At 43.8% G+C, this 23,319-nt stretch overlaps 1 protein-coding gene across 7 annotated transcripts in view; it reads left to right on the forward strand.

Annotated features, from left to right (window-relative positions):
- LOC100703578 (nuclear factor 7, ovary) overlaps positions 1-23,319 on the forward strand; it is a 972,198-nt gene that overhangs the window by 65,943 nt on the left and 882,936 nt on the right. Inside the window, exons 3-4 of one of the 7 annotated variants that reach the window (XR_003219210.1) lie at positions 19,419-19,538; positions 20,769-20,801. The exons of 5 other annotated variants lie outside the window; for them this stretch is intronic. Coding sequence is in view for 1 of the 2 variants with exons in the window: in XM_005464121.3 (XP_005464178.1) it covers positions 5,711-6,889 (1,179 nt within the window). In the remaining variant the exon portion in view is untranslated. Of the gene's footprint in view, positions 1-5,710; positions 7,239-19,418; positions 19,539-20,768; positions 20,802-23,319 lie in introns of those variants that run through there. One more of the 7 variants, XM_005464121.3, reaches the window with a different exon arrangement.

Raw genomic sequence — 23,319 nt, forward strand, 5'->3', positions numbered from 1 at the left:
AGTCAGATAAATCAAACTTTACTTAACTCATTCTTCTTGCTTCCTCCACTTCCGTACCGTTGATTCATTAATGTTGAATTCTCTCGCAGCTGCTCTATTTCCATGTTCTATTGTGTGATTGATAGAGTTTGAAATCCGCTTTGTAAGCATGTCTCTTAAAAGGTGCCATTTTTAGGTCCTTATACACACACAACACGGTAATATTACTAAAACATTTTGACTAATTTTTGAGCGCCGTTTACCATGTGAAATCAGTTCGCAGTCAGTATCAACAACCAGAATTCATACATAAGGCACACTTTTTAAAGAAATTAAAGGATTTTAACTGCGCGTTGTATTCCGAAAAATACGGTACTGAAAAAGTTCTTGTGCTTAAAGTTTCACTGAGCTTAAACTTAAAATATCTCAAGATATATAATATAAAAAGAAAGTAAAAATTGAAAGTGCCTCAAAGGCTTCAAACTGACCATTTTAATATCTGAACATCTTACCTTGGACATGGGCATCTGAGAGGTTCCGCCCTTGACTATCTCTGTTTGGTTTTAGACCACGATATGGATATGGGCACACAGAGACTTTCAGAGTTGCAGAGACATTTGTATTTTTTACTCGAATGGCTGGCCACCAGTCTTTGTGTGCCCAACAGCAGACACACATTATGCCCATATCGACGTAGGATTTTGTGGGCAGAACATTGGCACATTGGCGGAATGTGTTGTTGTCGTCGTGTGCTATTGGATTATTGTGGGAATTCCCTACATCGTAGTGATGGGAATTCCGGCTCTTGTTAAAGAACCGGCTCTTTCGGCTCTAAAAAGCACGTGCAAACTCCAAAAAGCACGTACAAACTCCAAAGCATGTACAAACTCCGAAGCACGTACAAACTCCAAAACACATTGCTAGCATTAACTGAACTTCAAAACAGAGCTACCTAGATCACTTAAGTTACACAGTTGAAAGCATATGTATATTGTTTGTGTATTTATACACAAGCACGCATATATATTCAAATCATTTAAAAAAAATGTTCATTTACCTGTTACTACCTCACACCAAATCCGGTCTTTGATACTTCCTGTCTTGTGTAGCCACTAGGTAACAAAAGCTCAACACTGCCCATAGCATCCTGGAGCACTTCCGTAGGTTTCACGTGCTTTGGAATTTGTACGTGATTCGGAATTTGTACGTGCTTTGGAGTTTGTACGTGCTTTTTCTGTAGGGGCCACCGTAAATATACTTTTATTTATTCACTCCACATAAAATATAATAAATAAATCATATAACACAAAAACCAACTAGTCACAGTTCAACTTTTAACTATTTCAATTTTCGGCTTTTTCCTTTTAAACAAGTGAAACAACACAAAACACTGCAAATCACAATACAATTAAATATAAATTAAAATATGAAAACAAAAAGAAGATGCACATTTTCTGTCATACAGGCCTGTATGAATAAACTTACTGAATCCTTTACCATCTGCAACTGAAAATAGTTGTGGATGATTACTATATCTTTCTAATGTGACGTTGTTGTCCCTATCTCTCTTTCTCTCTCTTTTCCTCCGGCTAGTGATGTGCGAATCATGAACGAATTGTTCAATACTTGAGAATCACTTCACTTACTCGTGAATCATGATTCACAAGCCCAACTGGCTCACTGACTCATTCCTGTTGCTGTTAGCAAACTAATTTCATTAGTAGAAATATATCTAGCTTATAATTAAAATTGACAGCCAGTTTCTTAACAAAAACATTTCTCCTCTGAACTGGAAGAAAAAACCCTGAGTAGACACGTCAAGACAATAGCTTCTCAGTTCAAAGTAGCTTCGCTCTGCTAACATGCTAACAGCACATTTCAGCTACTCACCCCCTCCCTTCCTGTGTTGAATCGTAGGGGTAAGCAAATCACTCCCTCACTCACCCCCTCCTTTCCTCTGCTGAATCGTAAAATGAACGAATCACTCACACACTCACTCACCCCCTTCCTTGCTGTGCTGAATCGTAGCATGAACGAATCACTCAGGACTCACTCACCCCTTCCCTCCTGTGCTGAATCGTAGCGTAAACAAATCACTCACTCACTCACCCCGTCCCTCCTGGCTCACAGCTTCTTCTTCTTCTTGGTTGGCAACCAATGTTAAGGTGCATTACCGCTCCCTGGCTCACAGCTCAGTGGACATTTAGATGAGAAAATATATATTTGACACATTTGAGGATTAACTAATAAAATAAAATAAAAATAAATAAAATAAATGCTCTTGCCATTGTAATTATTGTCTGAAGGCCAAGAAACAAAAACAAACAAACAAACAAACAAAAAACACACATATATATTAGGGGTGCAACAATACTCGTATCGGTATTGAACTGTTCGATACAGGGCTTACGGTTCAGTACGCATATGTATCGAACAATACAAATTTTTTTATTCATTTTATCAACTTTTCTTCTGACGATGCTGTCTGTGTTGAGAGCTCAGTGGATCTGCATTCGACTACCCCGCCTAGGCTGCACTGTCGAGCGCAGACCCACTGAGCGCAGCACAAGCTAGCAGCAAGACAGAAGTTAAGCTCGTTGCAACATGGCAACTGCCTCAACACTACCCGAAATTGAACCTCCCCCACCCTCATTCAGATCTGGCATTTGGAACTATTTTGGTCTTCATGTGAAGCATGACCCTGATGGTAAGCGCGTCATGGACAAAAGTAAAACAGTATGGCGGATGTGCCACGCAATGCTCAATTACATTGGTGGAAACTAGTGCGTTAGCGCAGTTAGCTCATTAATGTGTTGACGCCCCATGCACGGGGCGATCCGCAGTAACTCGTTAACGGAGATCTGCGGCGTTATGGCGTTAATGTCATTTTAACGAGATTAACGCTGACAGCACTAGTGGGAACACTGCACATTTACGCCGACATCATCCTAGTGCAAAGACAAGTGGAAGCAGACAAAAACAACAAGCACGCATGCTAAAAAACTTTACCTGAGTCATTTAGACAGCCGTTAGCACATGATTCTCCTCATGGGGACCTGATATGTTTAATATGCTGCTGAGAATATAGCCCAGAAGAAGCTTATAGTATAGCTTTTATTTTGGAAAGAGCCATTTCTCTGTAATAAACTCTCTTTTCCAAAGATGAGTGATTTCCCGATCAGATAGATTTATTTTTTTTAATTATTTTATTGTTTCAGCAACGTTACATTTAAAAAATTTACTTTTGAGTTAAAATATATATTTAAAATTTTAATAAATGACTAATTAAAAAGGCATAAACATTTTTTTGTATCGAAAAAATATCGAACCGTGACACCAAAGTATCGAACCGAACCGAACTGTGAATTTTGTGTATCGTTGCACCCCTAATCTATCTATCTGTCTATCTGTCTATCGATAGATAGATTATAGAGGTGATTTATATATATATATATATATATATATATATATGTATCACCTCTATCGGCTGTTGAGAAAAAAAAGACGAAACAAGCAAAAAACAGAGCAATATAATAAACAACATCATCGCGATAATCTATATATATAATCTAGATATAACATATATAGATATAGATATAATATATATAGATCATCAGTATATAATAGTTAAAACTAAATATTGAAAATTATTGTTCAGCACATAAGATCGACAGTCCCCAGTGTAGCAGCCAAGAAAGGTGTAGTTTTTGTCTGTGAGCACCCATGTGCACACCTGTGAGCATGAGCGCGCTCACAGGTTCCTCACGGGTTCAAAAGGTTCCTTCATGTAATGATCTGCTAGACGGTGTGCGGAGCCATAGCCCCATCCCCCAGGGCATAAAGCAGGTATGGAGGAGATCCAGGCTCCAGACATCCAGAGACCACCAGAGCGCAAGAGTCTAAGGAAGACCAATGGAGGGGCAACCGTGCCACCCTCCTGGAAAGAGCTGAGGAGTGCCCCAGACGATGGGTCACCCTGCAGCCACAGAGCAGGAGTCAAAGGGGGTTGCAGTGACGTGCTCGTGAGCTCTGCCGCAGCCAGTTGTGCCTGAGTGGACCGAGCCCCAGGCCCAGAGGCTGAGGGCACCCCACCCCCCAAAGGGCCTGACTGAGTCACAGGTGCCAGGCCCCGACAAGCAGCCACCGGGAGTGAGCCGGTGTATACCTGAACGCCCAGCCCCAGACACCAAGAACCACCAACGCACCGATGTCTGAGGACATCAGTCACTGGCAGGGAGTGTGGTGGGGGAAGATAGACCTCCATACCTGGGAGGGCCTGAGATGTCCCTAGAGACGTGGCGTCTAATACTCGACCTGACATATAGACACAGACAAACAGCCACACACAGATACGAACATCCATTCCCACCCTCATGCTCTCATATGCGAATACTCAGCACTCACCCAGCGTGGAGACAGACATAAATAGACACTGTACACACAATCACACTCCCCAAACGTACTCTATACCTCAGGTCCAGGTACCCTTGCCCCTTTGGGGGGGAAACTGCATCTAGACCCGGGAGGTGTTACCCTTTTCCCTGGGGTGGAGACAAGCAGATCGCCACCGACTCTGCAGTTGCAGGGAAGCCCCACATTCTGGAACCCAATCAGACTGCTCTTCCCAGCCCCGCCGCCACGACAACAGAGAACAGGCGTGTGTGAAGACAAGTGGGTCCTCCCTGGGGCCAGCTCCCCCGCTAACCCCATTAGGCACTCCCACACCCTGGAACCCACCAAGGCGAGGGGGCTTAGGCCCATCCGGACTGGGGGCCACAGCAGCAGCACCGCCCAGCACCACAGAATCCGTGGCAGACAACCTGACCCCACCACAGAGAAAACTGCAACCAACCCATCATCCACTCATCTCCCAGACTACACAAGACAATAGACACCCTGATCAAGTTCATTATCCTCCTCTCCTATATCTCTCCCCCACCTGCAGAGTGAACTCCTGGAGACCAGAGAACTTCTGCAAGGATGTAACAGCCTCTCCTCCAGTTGAAGAGCCCCCCAGTTGGCTCGTGCCAGGGTTGAGCCCCATGTACCCACCCACCCACAACCTTGGTGGCACACCAACCAGGACCCAAGGCCCAGCCAGAGCCCCAGCCCGGAGACGGAGCACCCCCAGAGCCCCATGCCCGCCCCGGACCCACCCAGGGGCAGCATGGCTAGCAGGTCAATAACCCATATCCGTCAGCACAGACCCTCCCCCAGCCCCTCTGCATGCAACCTAGAGGAAGTCATCATCTAAGAGCCACCAGAGCCCATAACAGGTCATTACCACAACCCCGGGTGGAGCCCTCCAAGGAAGATGCTCCTAGGGAATCCCCCGACGCCCCAAACCTGTTCCTACCCCCCAAACCAATCACAACAGCGGGTTCATGATTGGTGGGTTTTTTCCTGTACTATAGGGTTTACCTTAAAATCTGAACCGCCTTGAGGTGACTGTTGTTGTGATTTGGTGCTATATAAATAAAATGTAATTTAATATAATTTATTGCCGTTTCCTGGTTTTGCCAGATTTTGCTGGAGGTTTCTTTTATTAAAAGGGAGGTTTTCCTTCCCACTGTTGCCAAAATGCAATTTTGCAATAGGGGGTCTACCTTAAAGGTAGACCCTGCAATGTGTTTGAATAAAAAACTTCAGTAAACAATTAAAAGAAAAATCAGCAAACGTAAATAAGCAAAAATTAAGAAATCATATTACTATGTGTTCCTTGTTTTTACAGGAGAGAGATCAGCAAAATTCAGAGGCTCTCTGCAGTCTGCACTCTGAGAAACTAAAACTCTTCTGTCTTGACCATCAGCAGCCAGTGTGTCACATCTGTTGCGCCTCAGAAAAACACACCAATCACAGATTCAGACCCATCGATGAAGCTGCACGACAACACAAGAAGGAACTTCAGGAATCTCTGGAGCCCTTAAAGGAGAAGTTAAAGGTTTGCGAAGAAATTCAAGTGAAGTTTGATCAAACAGCAGACCACATTAAGGTCCAGGCCCGACACACAGAGAGGCAGATTAAGGAGCAGTTTAAGAAGCTTCACCAGTTTCTAGCAGAGGAAGAGGAGGACAGGCTGGCTGAACTGAGGGAGGAAGAGGAGCAGAAGAGTGGGATGATGAAGGAGAAGATGGAGGCTCTGAGCAGAGAGATAGCAGCTCTTTCAGACACAGTCAGAGCCACAGAGGAGCAGCTGAGAGCTGAAGATGTCTCATTCATGCACAACTACAAGGCTGCAGTGGAAAGAGTCCAGCGCTGCCCCCTGCTGGATGATCCACAGCTGCCCTCAGGAGCTCTGATAGACCAGGCCAAATACCTGGGCAACCTGACCTTCAACATCTGGAAGAACATGAAGTACATGGTCTCCTACACTCCTGTCATCCTGGACCCAAACACTGCTCATCCAAATCTCATCCTGTCTGAAGATCTGACCAGTGTGAGAGGAGGAGACGAACGGCAGCTTCCTGATAATCCAGAGAGGATTCATTTGTTCTACTCTGTCCTGGGCTCTGAGGGCTTTTATTCAGGGACTCACAGCTGGGATGTTGAAGTTGGAGACAGTCCATATTGGGACCTAGGTGTGTTGGAGAAGTCTGTGGAGAACAAGAAAGAGTTATGGTCTGGATTATGGAGGATAAAGTTCAATGAAGATAAATACTACGCGTACTCACCATCAGCTCCTCTCACTGATCTCTCAGTAGTAACGAAGCTCCAGAGGATCAGAGTAAACCTGAACTGGAACAGAGGAAAGCTGTCATTCTCTGATCCTGATACTAACACACACATACACACCTTTACACACACTTTTACTGAAAAGATGTTTCCATACATTTGCACTCGTGAAGAAGTGAAGGTGTTGCCATTGAAAGTGTCAGTGTCAGTGGAGCAGATGATTTCAGGATATTTCTAATGTTGTTTCCTGTCAGTGAATTCTCCATGTACTTCTGCTCTCACTGACAAAATGTAATGATACACTCAGTCTAAAAGAAAGTTCAGATTTGAATGTATTTAAGAATGATTTAAAAAGTGAAAACTCAGCAGAGGGTTAGAAATCAGCTTGATTTGTAACTCAGAGAATGAATACAAACCTCAGACTAACAAATTCTAACTGGTTAATGTAAACGAATGGAACTCCTGCCACATTAAATGATATGAATAAAAATATATAGCAGGCATATGTAGTAGACAACCAGGATTTAATGAAACTTTATATTTGTCAGTAAGATTAAAAAGTCATTTCAAAAATATTGAAAGATAATATTATTTCAATTTAATTCAATTCAGTTTTATTTATATAGCGCCAAATCACAACAGCAGTCACCTCAATGCGCAGTAGATCGTACAATAATAGATATAGAGGAAAACCCAACAATCATATGACCCCCTATGAGCAAGCACTTTGGTGACAGTGGGAAGGAAAAACTCCCTTTTAACAGGAAGAAACCTCCGGCAGAACCAGGCTCAGGGAGGGGCGGCAATCTGCTGTGACTGGTTGGGGTGAGAGAAGGAAAACAGGATAAAACATGCTGTGGAAGAGAGACAGATTATTAACAGATATGATTCAATGCAGATAATAATAATAATAATAATAAGAAGAAGAAGAAGAAGAAGAAGAAAAAGAATAAAAGAAAATGTGAAAAACATTTGAACCCTTGGTAACAAATTTGGCTTGAACAGAAAACCAATGATGATGATTTATTGTTGTTAATAATTTTAATTGGTTTATCATTTGAGTATATAAATATTTAATTGGCTTCTGTTGTGCTTTTTAAAAACATGCAATGATTACAATATATAAATAAAATGCTTTTTCTTTTAGTTGTTGTATTTAATTCATTTTAAAATATTTTTTTCATAAAAAATATATATTTAGATAATATGAAGTGAAAAACAAAATATTTTCTAATTTTTCACGGGCTATGATTTAGTGTCAGAGCAAAGTTGTTATTTTTTACACACTCTATAATACACACTGCGACCTCACTGTAGTTTACCAAGTATTTCCGTGTATTTCTTCTGACACTAAGGTAGAATTGTAAAGACCTAAAGCTACCAATTTACAGCAGAATAAGGGGGGTAGTTTGAGGTTATACAGGTATGAACAAACAAATTACACTACTTGTATTGAGATATACACTTTTTATGTAGTTAGTAGCTTTAGTTTATTTTTAAATTGTTAATTGTGTGTTTGTGTGTGTGTGTGTGTAATTTTGCGTCTTTTGTTCTTACGAAATTGTTATTTTTTTCACCCAAATGCAAGATTCTCAAACATATGAGTTTAAAACTTCATCTTCAACTCCTTCAAATCAACATCTGTTTCATTGATGGGAGCATTTATTATGCAAATTGCTACAACACTGAAAATGTCAACAGCATGTGATGTATGCGTAGTTTGAGAGAATGGGATGACTCATTGGTTTGAGAGGGTGTATGTGTGTATGTGTGTTTGTGCGTGTCTCTGTGTGTCTCGGTGGTATACGTGCATACATCTGCGAGAGAGTGTATAAATCTATAAACATGCACTGATCATATAGGAGGTGAACAAATGTCATCTTGGATGTGTTTGACGTGTCTTTGAAGATGCCACCCGAGCAAAAATATGGCACCCTGCCTTTGCTTCAAAAACAAAAACTACTGTTAGTGTGTACATACACCTGGCTGCTCTCACAGCCAAAGATAAGCAAGCATCTTGGCTGAGGCATCATTTCATTAGAGAGTAAAGAAGGACAAACAACTATAGTAAAGAGAAGGAGATAAAATATATTAGTGCAAAAGAGATTTTAGAGATGGTCATGTAGCCTGTGTCTCAGTGACCTGCAGGACTCATTTGAAGAAGGTGCGAGTGTTGATGAAGAGTCTGACATGAATGCCCAGTGCAGCCTTCCACATCTGTGAGTGTCTGTAAAACTCTGAAATGCTGAAAGTTTTTTTGTTTTGTTTTGCAGCATGTTTTGGGGTTTAAAACCCACTGAGACATTTGCTGCGCAAAGAATTGGTTCACCCCAAGCATCGGGTCCCCCCGACACAGAGTAAAATAGTGTACACTGTTAACTGCCAGGATTTATACATCGGGGAAACCAAACAACCTCTGGCGAAGCGGATGGCACAACACAGAAGAGCTAACTCGTCGTACCAGATTTACCTTAGTTGCAGCATAGACATCTTTCTCAAACACACCTTTGTTCCTCTACCAGGCCTCTGGTAGAGGACCCGAGCTTGAAGGATTAACCGCCCACAGGGGCGAGTGGGGAATAAAAAAAATAAATAAATAAATAAATACAAAAATGTATATATATATATATATATATATATATATATATATATATATATACATTTTTACATATATACATATATATATTATATATAAAACAAAACTCCCCACTCGCCCCTGTGGGCGGTCAATCCTTCACGCTCGGGTCCTCTACCAGAGGCCTGGGAGCTTGAGGGTCCTGGGCAGTATCTTAGCTGATCCTAGGACTGCGCTCTTCTGGACAGAGATCTCCGATGTTGTTTTCGGGATCTGCTGGAGCCACTCGCTTAGCTTGGGAGTCACTGCACCTAGTGCTCCGATTACCACTAGGACCACCGTCACCTTCACCCTCCACATCTTCTCAAGCGCTTCTCTGAGCTCGAGAGCTCTCTGGTATTTCTCGAACTTCTCGTGTTCCTTCTTCCTGATGTTGCTGTCATTCGGAACTGCTACATCGATCGCTACGGCCGTCTTCTTCTGTTTGTCTACCACCACTATGTCTGGTTGGTTAGCCACCACCATTTTGTCCGTCTGTATCTGGAAGTCCCACAGGATCTTAGCTTGGTCATTCTCTATCACCCGTGGGGGCATCTCCCATTTTGACCTCGGGACTTCCAGGTTATACTCGGCACAGATGTTTCTGTACACTATGCCGGCCACTTGGTTATGGCGTTCCATGTATGCCTTGCCTGCTAGCATCTTGCACCCTGCTGTTATGTGCTGGATTGTCTCAGGGGCATCTTTACACAGCCTGCACCTGGGGTCTTGCCTGGTGTGATAGACCCCAGCCTCTATGGATCTTGTACTCAGAGCTTGTTCTTGTGCTGCCATGATTAGTGCCTCCGTGCTGTCTTTCAGTCCAGCTTTGTCCAGCCACTGGTAGGATTTCTGGGTATCAGCCACCTCCACTTTCTGCCGGTGGTACATACCGTGCAGGGGCCTTCCATGATGGTTCCTCGCCTTCCTCCTCTTTCTTGGGTTTCTGCTGCCTGAGGTATTCAGTGAGTACACTGTCAGTTGGGGCCATCTTTGTGATGTATTCGTGGATGTTCGTTGTCTCATCCTGGACTGTGGTGCTGACACTCACCAGTCCCCGGCCCCCTTCCTTCCGCTTAGCGTACAGCCTCAGGATGCCTACTTAGGGTGAAACCCTCCATGCATGGTAAGGAGCTTTCTTGCCTTCATGTCAGTGGCTTCTATCTCCTCCTTTGGCCAGCCTATTACCCCAGCAGGGTACCTGATCACAGGTAGGGCGTAGGTGTTGATAGCCTGGATCTTGTTCTTACCGTTCAGCTGACTCCTCAGGACTTGCCTGACCCTCTGCAGGTACTTGGTGGTTGCAGCTTTCCTAGCGGCCTCTTCATGGTTCCCATTTGCCTGCGGGATCCCCAGGTACTTGTAGCTGTCCTCTGTGTCTGCAATGTTGCCCTCTGGTAGTTTGATCCCCTCAGTTCTGACTACCTTCACTCTCTTTGTTATCATCCGACTACACTTCTCCAGCCTGAATGACATCCTGATGTCATTGCTGTATATCCTGGTAGTGTGTATCAGTGAATCAATGTCTCGTTCACTATTGGCATACAGCTTGATGTCATCCATGTACAGGAGGTGGCTGACAACTGTTCCATTTTGTAGTCGGTATCCGTAGCCAGTCTTGTCAATTATCTCACTGAGGGGGTTAAGGCCTATGCAGAACAGCAGTGGGGACAGAGCATCTCCTTGGTAGATCCCGCACTTGATAGTGACTTGTGCTTGAGGTTGGGCTTGAGGTTGGCCTCCAGTGTTGTCCGCCACATCCCTATTGAGTTCCTGATGAAGACTCTCAGGGTCCTGTTGATCTTATGTAGTTCTAGGCATTCCAGGATCCAGGTGTGGTGCATTGAGTCATAGGCCTTCTTGTCATCTTTCCAGGCAGTGCACAGGTTGGTCAGCCTCGTCCTGCAGTCTCGGCTGACTGTTTGGACTGCCAGTAGCTGGTGTTTTGCGCCTCTGGTATTCTTACCCATCCCTTTCTGTGCCCCATGTGCCTGTTCATCTTAGCCGCTATGGTGCCTGACAGGAGCTTCCATGTAGTACTGAGGCAGGTTATTGGTCGGTAGTTGGAGGGGACCGGTCCCTTCTGGGGGTCCTTGAGGATCAGGACTGTCCGGCCTTCGTTTAGCCATTCTGGGTGTTTCTCGTCAACTAGCAGTTGGTTTATTTGTGCTGCCAGGCGCTCGTGGAGTGTCAGGGCCTGGTGCTGTCCAACTCTTCTTACTGAAGACCCTTTCTTGGATATCTGCCACTGTGATGGTTACTGGACCCTGTTCAGGGAGGTTGCTATGGTCTGCCTTCAGATCAACTAGCCACTGAGCATTGCTGTTATGGGTTGCGTCCTTCTCCCATATGCTCTTCCAGTATCGTTCTGCCTCCAGCCTTGGTGGTGCTGTTCTCATATTGTTCCCCTGACACTGAGAGTACACCTTTGCTGGTTCCGTGAAGAACTGGTTTATTCTCCTGCCTTCTATCTCTCTGGTGTACCTCCTCAAGCGGCTATATATATATATATATATATATATACATATATTAGGGGTGCAACGATACACAAAATTCACGGTTCGGTTCGATAGTTTGGTGTCACGGTTCGATATTTTTTCGATAGAAAAAATGTTCATGCTTTTTTAATTTGTCATTTATTAAAATTATAAATATATATTTTAACTCAAAAGTACAGTTTTTAAATTTAATGTTGCTGAAACAACAAAGTAATAAAAAAATAAATCTATCTGATCGAGAAATCACTCATCTTTGGAAAAGAGAGTTTATTACAGAGAAATGGCTCTTTCCAAAATAAAAGCTATACTATACGCTTCTTCTGGGGTATATTCTCAGCAGCATATTAAACATATCAGGTCCCCATAAGGAGAATCATGTGCTAACGGCTGTCTAAATGACTCGGGTAAAGTTTGTAGCATGCGTACTTGTTGTTTTTGTCCTCTTCCACTTGTCTTTGCACTAGGATAATGTCGGTGTAAATGTGCAGTAATATTCATTGTGTTCCCACTAGTGCTGTCAGCGTTAATCTGAAATGACGTTAACGCCACAACACGGCAAATCTCCGTTAACGAGCTACCGCGGATCGACCCGTGCGTGGGGCTGGACAGAGTCAACACGTTAATGAGCAAACTACGCTAACGCAGTAGTTCCCACCCATGTAATTGAGCATTGCGTGGCACATCTGCCATACTGTTTTACTTTTGTCCTTGAGGCGCTTACCTTCACGGTTACCTTCATACTTCACATGAAGACCAAAATAGTTCCAAAGGCCAGATCTGAATGCGGGCGGGGGAGGTTCAATTTGCCATGTTGCAACTAGCTTAGCTTCTGTCTGCTAGCTTGCACTGCGCTCAGTGGATCTGCGCTCGACAGTGCAGTTTAGGCTGAGTAGACGAACGCAGATCCACTGAGCTCTCAACACAGCATCGATACAATATCGATACGAGTATCGTTGCACCCCTAATATGTATATATATATATATATATATATATATATATATATATATATATATATATATATATATACACCGACACTAACAAGCTGATCTACACTACGGCAGCAGTGATCAGTGAGATGCTTGGCTACAAGTTGAAGAGCCACAAGGGGTTCCCTTCATTGGCTTCCTGTTAAATCCAGAATTGATTTCAAAATCCTGCTCCTCACATACAAGGTCTTAAATAATCAGGCCCCATCTTATCTTAATGACCTTGTAGTACCATATCACCCTATTAGAGCACTTCGCTCTTGCACTGCAGGCCTACTTGTTGTTCCTAGAGTATTTAAAAGTAGAATGGGAGGCAGAGCCTTCAGTTTTCAGGCCCCTCTTCTGTGGAACCAACTTCCAGTTTGGATTCGGGAGACAGACACTATCTCTACTTTCAAGATTAGGCTTAAAACTTTCCTTTTTGCTAAAGCATATAGTTAGGGCTGGACCAGGTGACCCTGAATCCTCCCTTAGTTATGCTGCAATAGACGTAGGCTGCCGGGGATTCCCATGATGCATTGAGTTTTTCCCTTCCAGTCACCTTTCTCACTCACTATGTGCTAATAGACCTCTCTGCATCGAATCATATCTGTTATTAATCTCTGTCTCTCTTCCACAGCATGTCTTTCATCCTGTTTTCCTTCTTTCACCCCAACCGGTCGCAGCAGATGGCCGCCCCTCCCTGAGCCTGGTTCTGCCGGAGGTTTCTTCCTGTTAAAAGGGAGTTTTTCCTTCCCACTGTCGCCAAAGTGCTTGCTCATAGGGGGTCATATGATTGTTGGGTTTTTCTCTGTATTTATTATTGTGCTATCTACTGTACAATATAAAGCGCCTTGAGGCGACTTTTGTTGTGATTTGGCGCTATATAAATAAAATTGAATTGAATTGAATTGAATTACCCTACATGGAGAAGGAGGCTAGAGGGCAAGATCAAAGTAGCACGGAAGGAGGTTAGCCAACTAACGGAGTTGCAGAAAGGCACGACAAAGAAGGTGCATAAGAAATACAGCAAGCTGTCCATACCTGAGGCCTTGGAAACTGCCAAGCAAAGACTCACAGCCTTGGCCAGCCGCTTGAGGAGGTACACCAGAGAGATAGAAGGCAGGAGAATAAACCAGCTGTTCTCCACAGAACCAGCAAAGGTGTACTCTCAGTGGCAAGGGAACAATAACAGAACAGCACCACCAAGGCTGGAGACGGAGCAATACTGGAAAAGCATATGGGAGAAGGACACAACCCATAACGGCAATGCTCAGTGGCTAGTGGATCTGAGGGCAGACCATAGCGACCTCCCTGAACAGGGTCCAGTAACCATCACAGTGGCAGACATCCAAGAAAGGGTCTCCAGTATGAAGAGTTGGACAGCACCAGGGCCCGACATGGTTCACGCCTACTGGCTGAAGAAGCTGACTGCACTCCACGAGCGTCTGGCAGCACAAATGAACCAGCTGCTAGTTAACGAGAGACACCCGGAATGGCTAACCGAAGGTCGGACGGTCCTGATCCCCAAGGACCCCAAGAAGGGACCGGTTCCATCCAACTACCGACCAATAACCTGCCTCAGTACTACATGGAAGCTCCTGTCAGGCATCATATCGGCTAAGATGAACAGGCACATGGGTCAATACGTGAGCGGGGCACAGAAAGGGATTGGCAAGAATACCAGAGGCGCAAAACACCAGCTACTGGTAGACAGAACAGTCAGTCGAGACTGCAAGACCAGACTGACCAACCTGTGCACAGCCTGGATTGATTACAAGAAGGCCTATGACTCAATGCCCCACAGCTGGATACTGGAATGCCTAGAATTGTACAAGATCAACAGGACCCTGAGAGTCTTCATCAGGAACTCAATGGGGATGTGGCGGACAACACTAGAGGCCAACTCCAAGCCCATAGCACAAGTCACCATCAAGTGTGGGATCTACCAAGGAGATGCTCTGTCCCCACTGCTGTTCTGCATAGGCCTGAACCCCCTCAGTGAGATCATTAACAAGACTGGCTACGGATACAGACTACGGAACGGAGCGGTTGTCAGCCACCTCCTGTACATGGATGACATCAAGCTGTATGCCAAGAGTGAACGAGACATCGATTCACTGATACACACTACCAGGATATACAGCAATGACATTGGAATGTCATTCGGACTGGAGAAGTGTAGTCGGATGGTAACAAAGAGAGTGAAGGTAGTCAGAACTGAGGGGACTGAACTACCAGAAGGCAACATTGCAGACATAGAGGACAGTTACAAGTATCTGGGGATCCCGCAAGCGAATGGGAACCATGAAGAGGCCGCTAGGAAAGCTGCAACCACCAAGTACCTGCAGAGGGTCAGGCAAGTCCTGAGGAGCCAGCTGAACGGTAAGAACAAGATCCGGGCCATCAACACCTACGCCCTGCCCGTGATCAGGTACCCTGCTGGGGTAATAGGCTGGCCAAAGGAGGAGATAGAAGCCACTGACATCAAGACAAGAAAGCTCCTTACCATGCATGGAGGGTTTCACCCCAAGTCCAGCATCCCGAGGCTGTACGCTAAGCGGAAGGAAGGGGGCCGGGGACTGGTGAGTGTCAGCACCACAGTCCAGGATGAGACAACGAACATCCACGAATACATCACAAAGATGGCCCCAACTGACAGCGTGCTCAGTGAATACCTCAGGCAGCAGAAACCCAAGAAAGAGGAGGAAGGCGAGGAACCATCATGGAAGGACAGGCCCCTGCACAGTATGTACCACCGGCAGATAGAGGAGGTGGCTGATATCCAGAAATCCTACCAGTGGCTGGACAAAGCTGGACTGAAAGACAGCACAGAGGCACTAATCATGGCAGCACAAGAACAAGTTCTGAGTACAAGATCCATAGAGGCTGGCGTCTATCACACCAGGCAAGACCCCAGGTGCAGGCTGTGTAAAGATGCCCCTGAGACAATCCAGCACATAACAGCAGGGTGCAAGATGCTAGCAGGCAAGGCATACATGGAACGCCATAACCAAGTGGCCGGCATAGTGTACAGGAACATCTGTGCCGAGTATAACCTGGAAGTCCCGAGGTCAAAATGGGAGATGCCCCCACGGGTGATGGAGAATGACCGAGCTAAGATCCTGTGGGACTTCCAGATACAGACGGACAAAATGGTGGTGGCTAACCAACCAGACATAGTGGTGGTAGACAAACAGAAGAAGACGGCTGTAGTGATCGATGTAGCGGTTCCGAATGACAGCAATATCAGGAAGAAGGAACACGAGAAGCTGGAGAAATACCAAGGGCTCAGAGAAGAGCTCGAGAGGATGTGGAGGGTGAAGGTAACGGTGGTCCTAGTGGTAATCGGAGCACTAGATGCGGTGACTCCCAAGCTAAGCGAGTGGCTCCAGCAGATCCCGGGAACAACATCGGAGATCTCTGTCCAGAAGAGCGCAGTCCTGGGAACAGCTAAGATACTGCACAGGACCCTCAAGCTCCCAGGCCTCTGGTAGAGGACCCGAGCTTGAAGGATAAACCGCCCGCAGGGGCGCGCTGGGTGTATACATAGCTGGTTACCAAGACTACTTGAAGTACCCTCAGAGGATCTACTAGACGATACCCACTGCTGCCACTACCAAAACTAACAAAGTAATCTATACCATGGTAGGCGTGATCAGTGAGATGCTTGCCTACAAGTTGAACAGCCACAAGGAGCAGTACCCTCCATGGAGAAGGAGACTAGGGGCTAAGATCAAGGTAGCACAGAGGGCGATTACCCAACCATTGGAGCTTCAGAAAGGTGTGATAAAGAAGCTGCCTAAGAAGTATAGCAAGCTAAGTGGAAACTGCTAAGCAATGAGTCACAGCCTTGACCAGCCGCTTGAAGAGATAGATCAGAGAGACTGAACCAGTAGAATCAACCAGCTGTTCTCCATGGAACCAGCAAAGGTGTACTCTCCGTGGCAGGGGAACAATATCAGAACAGCACAATAAAGGCTAGAAATGGAGTAATACTGGAAGAGCATATGGGAGAAGGGCAAAACCCATAATAGCAATGCTCAGTGGCTAGTAGATCTCAGAACAGACCACAGTAACCTCCCTGAACGGGGTCCAGTAAGCATCACAGTGACAGAGATCCAAGAAAGGGTCTCCAGTATGAAGAGTTGGACAGTTCCAGGTCTTGACAGGGTTCATACCTACTGGCTGAAAAAGCTGACTGCACTCCATGAGTGTCTGGCAGCACAAATGAACCAGCTGCTAGTTGTTGAGAGACACCCAGAATGGCTAACCGAAGGCCGGACAGTCCTGATCATCATCCCACCGAAGCGTCCGGTCCCATCCAACTACTGGCCAATATCCTGCCTCAGTACCACATGGAAACTCCTGTTAGGCATCATTGTGGCTAAGATGAACAGGCACATGGGTGAATACATCATTGGGGCACAGAAAGGGATTGGCAAGAACACCAGGGGCACACAACACCAGCTAATGGTAGACCGAGCAATCAGCCGAGACTGCAAGACCAGGCTGACCAACCTGTGCTCTGCCTGGATTGATTACAACAGATTTAACAATGAGCTCACCCGAAACCCTGGCTGATTGGGATCCACGCCGACTTTCACACCTCTGCTCATGTGATTAGGTAGAGGATCATCAGGGGGTCCTTTGTCCCTCTTTGGGGGGCAACTCCCACTGGGTTTAAATCTGGGACTCTCCACCATTTGACCCTTAGAACTGAAGAAGCTTCTCGGATGAGAGGTGAAACGTCTTCAAGCAACTTAAAGAAGTCCAGACGCTTTTCTTTCCAAGCTCCTTAGACAATAGTTCAGATCTTCTTTAGACTGCTGGTGCAGTGAGCTTTGGTCAGAGAGTGACAAAACCTGCAGCATCAGAATCTGTCAGATGTCGGCTTTCAGCACCGGCGGTTTATCTGTGTATGAGCCACGCTGGGTGCGGAATCTGCTCTTATTTGCTGTTTTAGCTATTTTGTGCTTATTGAAATAGTTTTTTCAGCTTTAACCTGAGATTCTGGTGTTTCTGGCAAAATACATTTATATTTAAAGATCTATTCAGGATTTAATGAATCGGTATCGCATTATTCAAATTAAAATCGATTTGATCAATTGGGATTCCTCTGAAGGGTGGCTGGCCTCTCCCTTAGAGATAGGGTGAGAAGTTCAGCCATCCGGGAGGGGCTCAGAGTAGAGCCGCTGCTCCTCCACATCGAAAGGAGCCAGTTGAGGTGGTTCGGGCATCTGACAAGGATGCCTCCTGGGCGCCTCCTATACGAGGTTTCCGTGCATGTCCCACCGGGAGGAGGCCCCAGGGCAGACCCAGGACACACTGAAGAGATTATATCTCTCGGCTGGCCTGGAAACACCTTGTTGCCCCCGCGACTCGGCCCCGGATAAGCAGAAGAAAATGGATGGATGGATGGAAAATCGATTTGAATTGGAAAATCAATTTTTGAAACCCACCCCGAGCAGTTACTTTTAAGTCAGAGAGTCGGTTTTATTCTCCTGTTGCCAATTTGAAGATGTGTAATTTGATAAATCATATGAAGGAAGTAAAATGATGTTTTAGGTTTTAGGTTCCAGTTTGTCATGTTAATGAGAATAAATAATGGATTCTTAGCAAAACCAACATTCTCACAGAAAACAGCAATACTGTTACTGCCCCCATTAGCTGGACCAGAAGGAGAGGTCTGTGCTGGTTCTACACAGGCCTAAAAAAGAGGTCTTCTACTACCTGCAACAAGTGGAGCAGATGCATTTGCAGAGAACACCAGGTGAGGTGCTGCAGGAACTGCTGGCCTGCTTTAGGAAATGAACTAAACAAACACACATGCACGCATGCGATTAGACCCAGTAGATTTGGCCACAAGATACTTTGCATTACCAGATAATTTTCAAGTGTTTGCTCATACAGAGCTAATTCTCTGCTCTCACATTGGAACAGGGAATTACAATACAGAAATCTGTACCTTATAGCCTCAGGGTAAAATTACACTGCCAAAGCTTTACAATCACTTGATAGTGAGCTTGATTTAATCTGGAGGATTGTTAATGACAATAGAGCAGCATTTGAAGCATTACCTAGAGTACAGGAAGGAGTGTGTGCGATAATAGCTGAAGGATGTTGTACTTATTTGACCTCAGAGTCAGGAGGCACAGGTAATTTGACTAGGGCGAATTAGGGATAATTTGGAGGAAATTCAAAGCAGTCTTATGAAGGTGAACGCAGATGCAAAGGTGACTGGAGGATAAAAGGACAACAACAACACAAACGATGCTTTGAACCTCTTTAAAGGAAATTCCATTCTTGCGTGTCTTCTGGGTTCTGGGTTTTACTGGTCATTATCATAGTGGCACTAGTTTGGTGTTGTGGTCTGCCCATCTTAAAAGCAACAATACTGAAGTCAGTCATGAAAACAACCTTTGTTCAAAACCCTGTCAGGACCCTACAGGCGCTTTGGGTGCCTAGAAAAGCGCTATATAAATGCAATCCATTATCATTATTATTACATGTTTATGCATCACCTGAGAGACCAGGAGGAATCTGAGTCTAAAGTTTCAGACTCTTCTGTGGCCTAACCTAAATCAGATGGTTGTTATAATTAGTTAAAAGATAGCATAGCAGCAGGTAATGGTTATTCTTTTAGGACCATGAATGGGTTTGTTTGTTTGTTTTGTTTTTGTTGGTAGATGAAACTCCAAGAAAAGCAAGTCTCCACTGACTGAAATTGGATGAGGATACAAGATGGTGATGATCCAGAGCAGCTGGTGTCATGATGTAAACCTGATCACATACTCTATGAAAACAAGGTTAGTTTATTGTAACGACTGATTTTCAAGTCATAGATTTTTATTTTAGTAATAAACTGCTTATATTGCATCTGAATGTGGTTAGGTTGTTGTTAAAAGCACTGATGTTTAGATAGTGGTCTTTTGAGCACACATGTAACTCTACATGTATTACAGGAAATGTATTACTGATAATCCACAGTAGATCAAAGTCTAGCTCTGTTCTTTCTTGCTGGCTTTCAGTGGTAGAAACAGTCTATGCATCTATTAAAGTCATTTTCCACATTAGTTTTCTCAACATTAAACATTGTAGTTTTATTCATTTTATTTTTAGCTTTGAAAAAACAAAGAACCATTTCTTTTAGAATTTTACACTGATGACATCCTGACCAGGCTCAATCGTTGAGATGGAGGAGCAAACCAGCGACACATTCACCCAGACTTTAAAGATAACGTGTGAACCAAACAACTCTGAAAATCTAAGGAAAAGTTGAGCTAATATTCTACAAAGATCAGGTGGAACTTGATAGACGAATTACTTAAGGACTTGATGTACTGTTGCATGGGGAAAGGTACTGAGAACACAAGTGTGCAATCATGTACAAACACACAGGGTCTCATGCCTGTTCTTCCCCTAGCCTCTTGTCACCTATCTTGTCTTGTCTGTTGTGATCAGACAGATTAGTCTTCAGCTAATCCAAAATGCTGCAGCAAGAGTACTGACAGGGACTAGGAAGAGAGAACACATTTCTCCTGTTTTGGCTTCCCTTCATTGGCTTCCTGTTAAATCCAGAATTGAATTCAAAATCCTGCTCCTCACATACAAGGTCTTAAATAATCAGGCCCCATCTTATCTTAATGACCTTGTAGTACCATATCACCCTATTAGAGCACTTCGCTCTCGCTCTGCAGGCCTACTTGTTGTTCCTAGAGTATTTAAAAGTAGAATGGGAGGGAGAGCCTTCAGTTTTCAGGCCCCTCTTCTGTGGAACCAGCTTCCAGTTTGGATTCGGGAGACAGACACTATCTCTATTTTCAAGATTAGGCTTAAAACTTTCCTTTTTTCTAAAGCATATAGTTAGGGCTGGACCAGGTGACCCTGAATCCTCCCTTAGTTATGCTGCAATAGACGTAGGCTGCCGGGGATTCCCATGATGCATTGAGTTTTTCCTTTCCAGCCACTCACTATGTGTTAATAGACCTCTCTGCATCGAATCATATCTGTTATTAATTTCTGTCTCTCTTCCACAGCATGTCTTTCATCCTGTTTTCCTTCTTCACCCCAACCGGTCGCAGCAGATGGCCGCCCCTCCTTGAGCCTGGTTCTGCCGGAAGTTTCTTCCTGTTAAAAGGGAGTTTTTCCTTCCCACTGTCGCCAAAGTGCTTGCTCATAGGGGGTCATATGATATGATTGTTGGGGTTTTCTCTGTATTTATTATTGTGCGATCTATTGTACAATATAAAGCGCCTTGAGGCGACTTTTGTTGTGATTTGGCGCTATATAAATAAAATTGAATTGAATTGAATTGAATTGAATTTAGGGTCTGTGTTCACAGGCAGAGATTTCTGGTGGGGAAGTAACTGTGATCTCATTTTGAAATCCTTCTCTAACATTTAGTATTTATGAAACACATCAGATATTTCTCTCCTACCAACAGTCAAACAGCTGAGATCATCTTGAGCACAGCAGAGAAAAAAGTGCACTGAGGGTGATTTTGAACCACAGACTTTAGCCCATTCAGCCTCAGGTCATAGGCATTACAGTCATTACAGTAATCCCAGGCAGGGTGCCACATCAAAATCTCGGTAAATAACACAGAAATCAACACATCATAAACACACCAATAAAAAATTTACCCATCCTTATATTTTGCTTGTTCTTTTGTTATTGTATTGCATTTTGTACACCTCTGTTGCTTGTGGAGCTTGCACACAAGAATTTCACTCGCATGTGCTGTACCAGTGTACCTGCACATTTCATGTGACAATAAAAGTGATCTGATTTGATTTGAAAAAACACGGTTAAAACAGCCCAAATGTTCAGTAAAATGTCAGCTTTCTGTAGAGCTACATCACACTGACTGACTCTCTTTCTCACAACCTTCAACCCTTGACTTTGCGCGGCTGCTGTGAGATCGTGCCTAGGATTACTGTAATGACCCAGATATCACTGAAAAAGGCATGGTTACTCCCAAAAGGTTGATTCTTTTCATCTGGACGTAGCGCTTTCAGTGGGAGAAAAGTTTTGTCACTCATCCAAGTTACTTCTTCAGTCTCAGCTGACTACAGGTTTCCCTAACCTTATAAACAGTACATTTGCATAATGACTGAAACTACCACTGAATGAATAATTGGCTGTGAGGTCAGTTCCTTCATCATTAATATGCAAATTCTCATGACCATTGATCAAGGCCATTGATCTGAAGACCACTGATCAGTGGCCTCAGTTACTGAAAACAGCGACTCTGCTTGTTCACTTGGCTGATGTTTAAAATGTAAAGTATTTGTCAGAACAAGGACTTCCAAATATTGCGCATGTACTTGAGCTCTGTGTTAGCTCCTTGTTGTGTTTGATAAGCAAATAAAAACAAATTATTGCACATTCATCTGCGTGTTTATCACATCCCAGGGAATTGAATGCTAATCTGTCAGATGCACCTGGGCTTTCAGATATGCACAAGGTGTTCTTTGCTGTCAGAGCTTTGATCGACCTAGGTAATACTGGACATAAGTAGTTAAACAAAGAGAAATATAGGGGCTATGGCCTAGCCTTTGCCTGATAATGTAACTGTATCCAGTTTTCCCACAATGCTAAAACAGTAGATTTCTTCTAGTTTAAACTATACATTTATCATATCTATTAGCATGCAATCAGTTCCTCTACTTTAAACGTGGTATTTCTTTATCAGGGAACAGAAAATGAATTCCCTCCTAATACATTGTGCAGTGCCCTGAATGATACAGACAAATGAGAAGCACAGTAACACGTAGGAAAGATTAATGGAGTCTAACACCCAGGTTGTCGGTTCCTAGAAATGTGTCTGAGCTTATTTGTGGGTTTTTTTTCTTGCTTTAACAGCTTGATTTCCTTAATGATTTGCATGTTGGTGAAGTTGAATCACCTTTGTGTAACCTCCAGATATGGTTTTTTCTTTTAGAGAAGCACAGGTATGGACACATGACCAAAAATACCACTATATTTAGTTTTGGGAGCAGCATCACTTCCAGAACTACAAGTCTTTGAAACATGAGCATTATAATAAACTTTGTTGGTCAATATATCATAGAAAAATGTTAAATACATTTTAACACTTGGGTGCAACTGCCAAACCTTTTGTAGACTGTATAGACTCACAAAACCTGTTGGCCCACAGGTTTCTTAGAACATACCTGCGAGTCCACTTGTTACCTTTTTAAAAATTACAGATAGGCCTGAATTAGAGGAGGTAAGGTGATAATTAATAAACTGGTTTTACATTTGATCAAAGTTCAGAACATGCAATAATAGTGTAATAGTTTAGATAAAAATGTGTTTACAGCATTTGTTTAACTACATGGCTGCGATAATAACATTAATTAACATTTTTTAGACCATGTTTATTACCATACCATTACTAACACCACAAGTCTTCACTTTCTACAGAAAGTTCACTCCCTTCTGGTTTCCTCATTTGACAGTAAAATATATTAAGAGTTCAAATAAAGACCTTGTTAAAAGTCAGCCTCAGTCAGCAGATGATAAGATAAGCTGTCAGGTAAGTTACGCATCATTAATTTATTTATGACAAAACTTAAAAACTTG

Source organism: Oreochromis niloticus, linkage group LG3, assembly GCF_001858045.2.
Source record: "Oreochromis niloticus isolate F11D_XX linkage group LG3, O_niloticus_UMD_NMBU, whole genome shotgun sequence".
Classification (NCBI taxonomy): Eukaryota; Metazoa; Chordata; class Actinopteri; order Cichliformes; family Cichlidae; genus Oreochromis; species Oreochromis niloticus.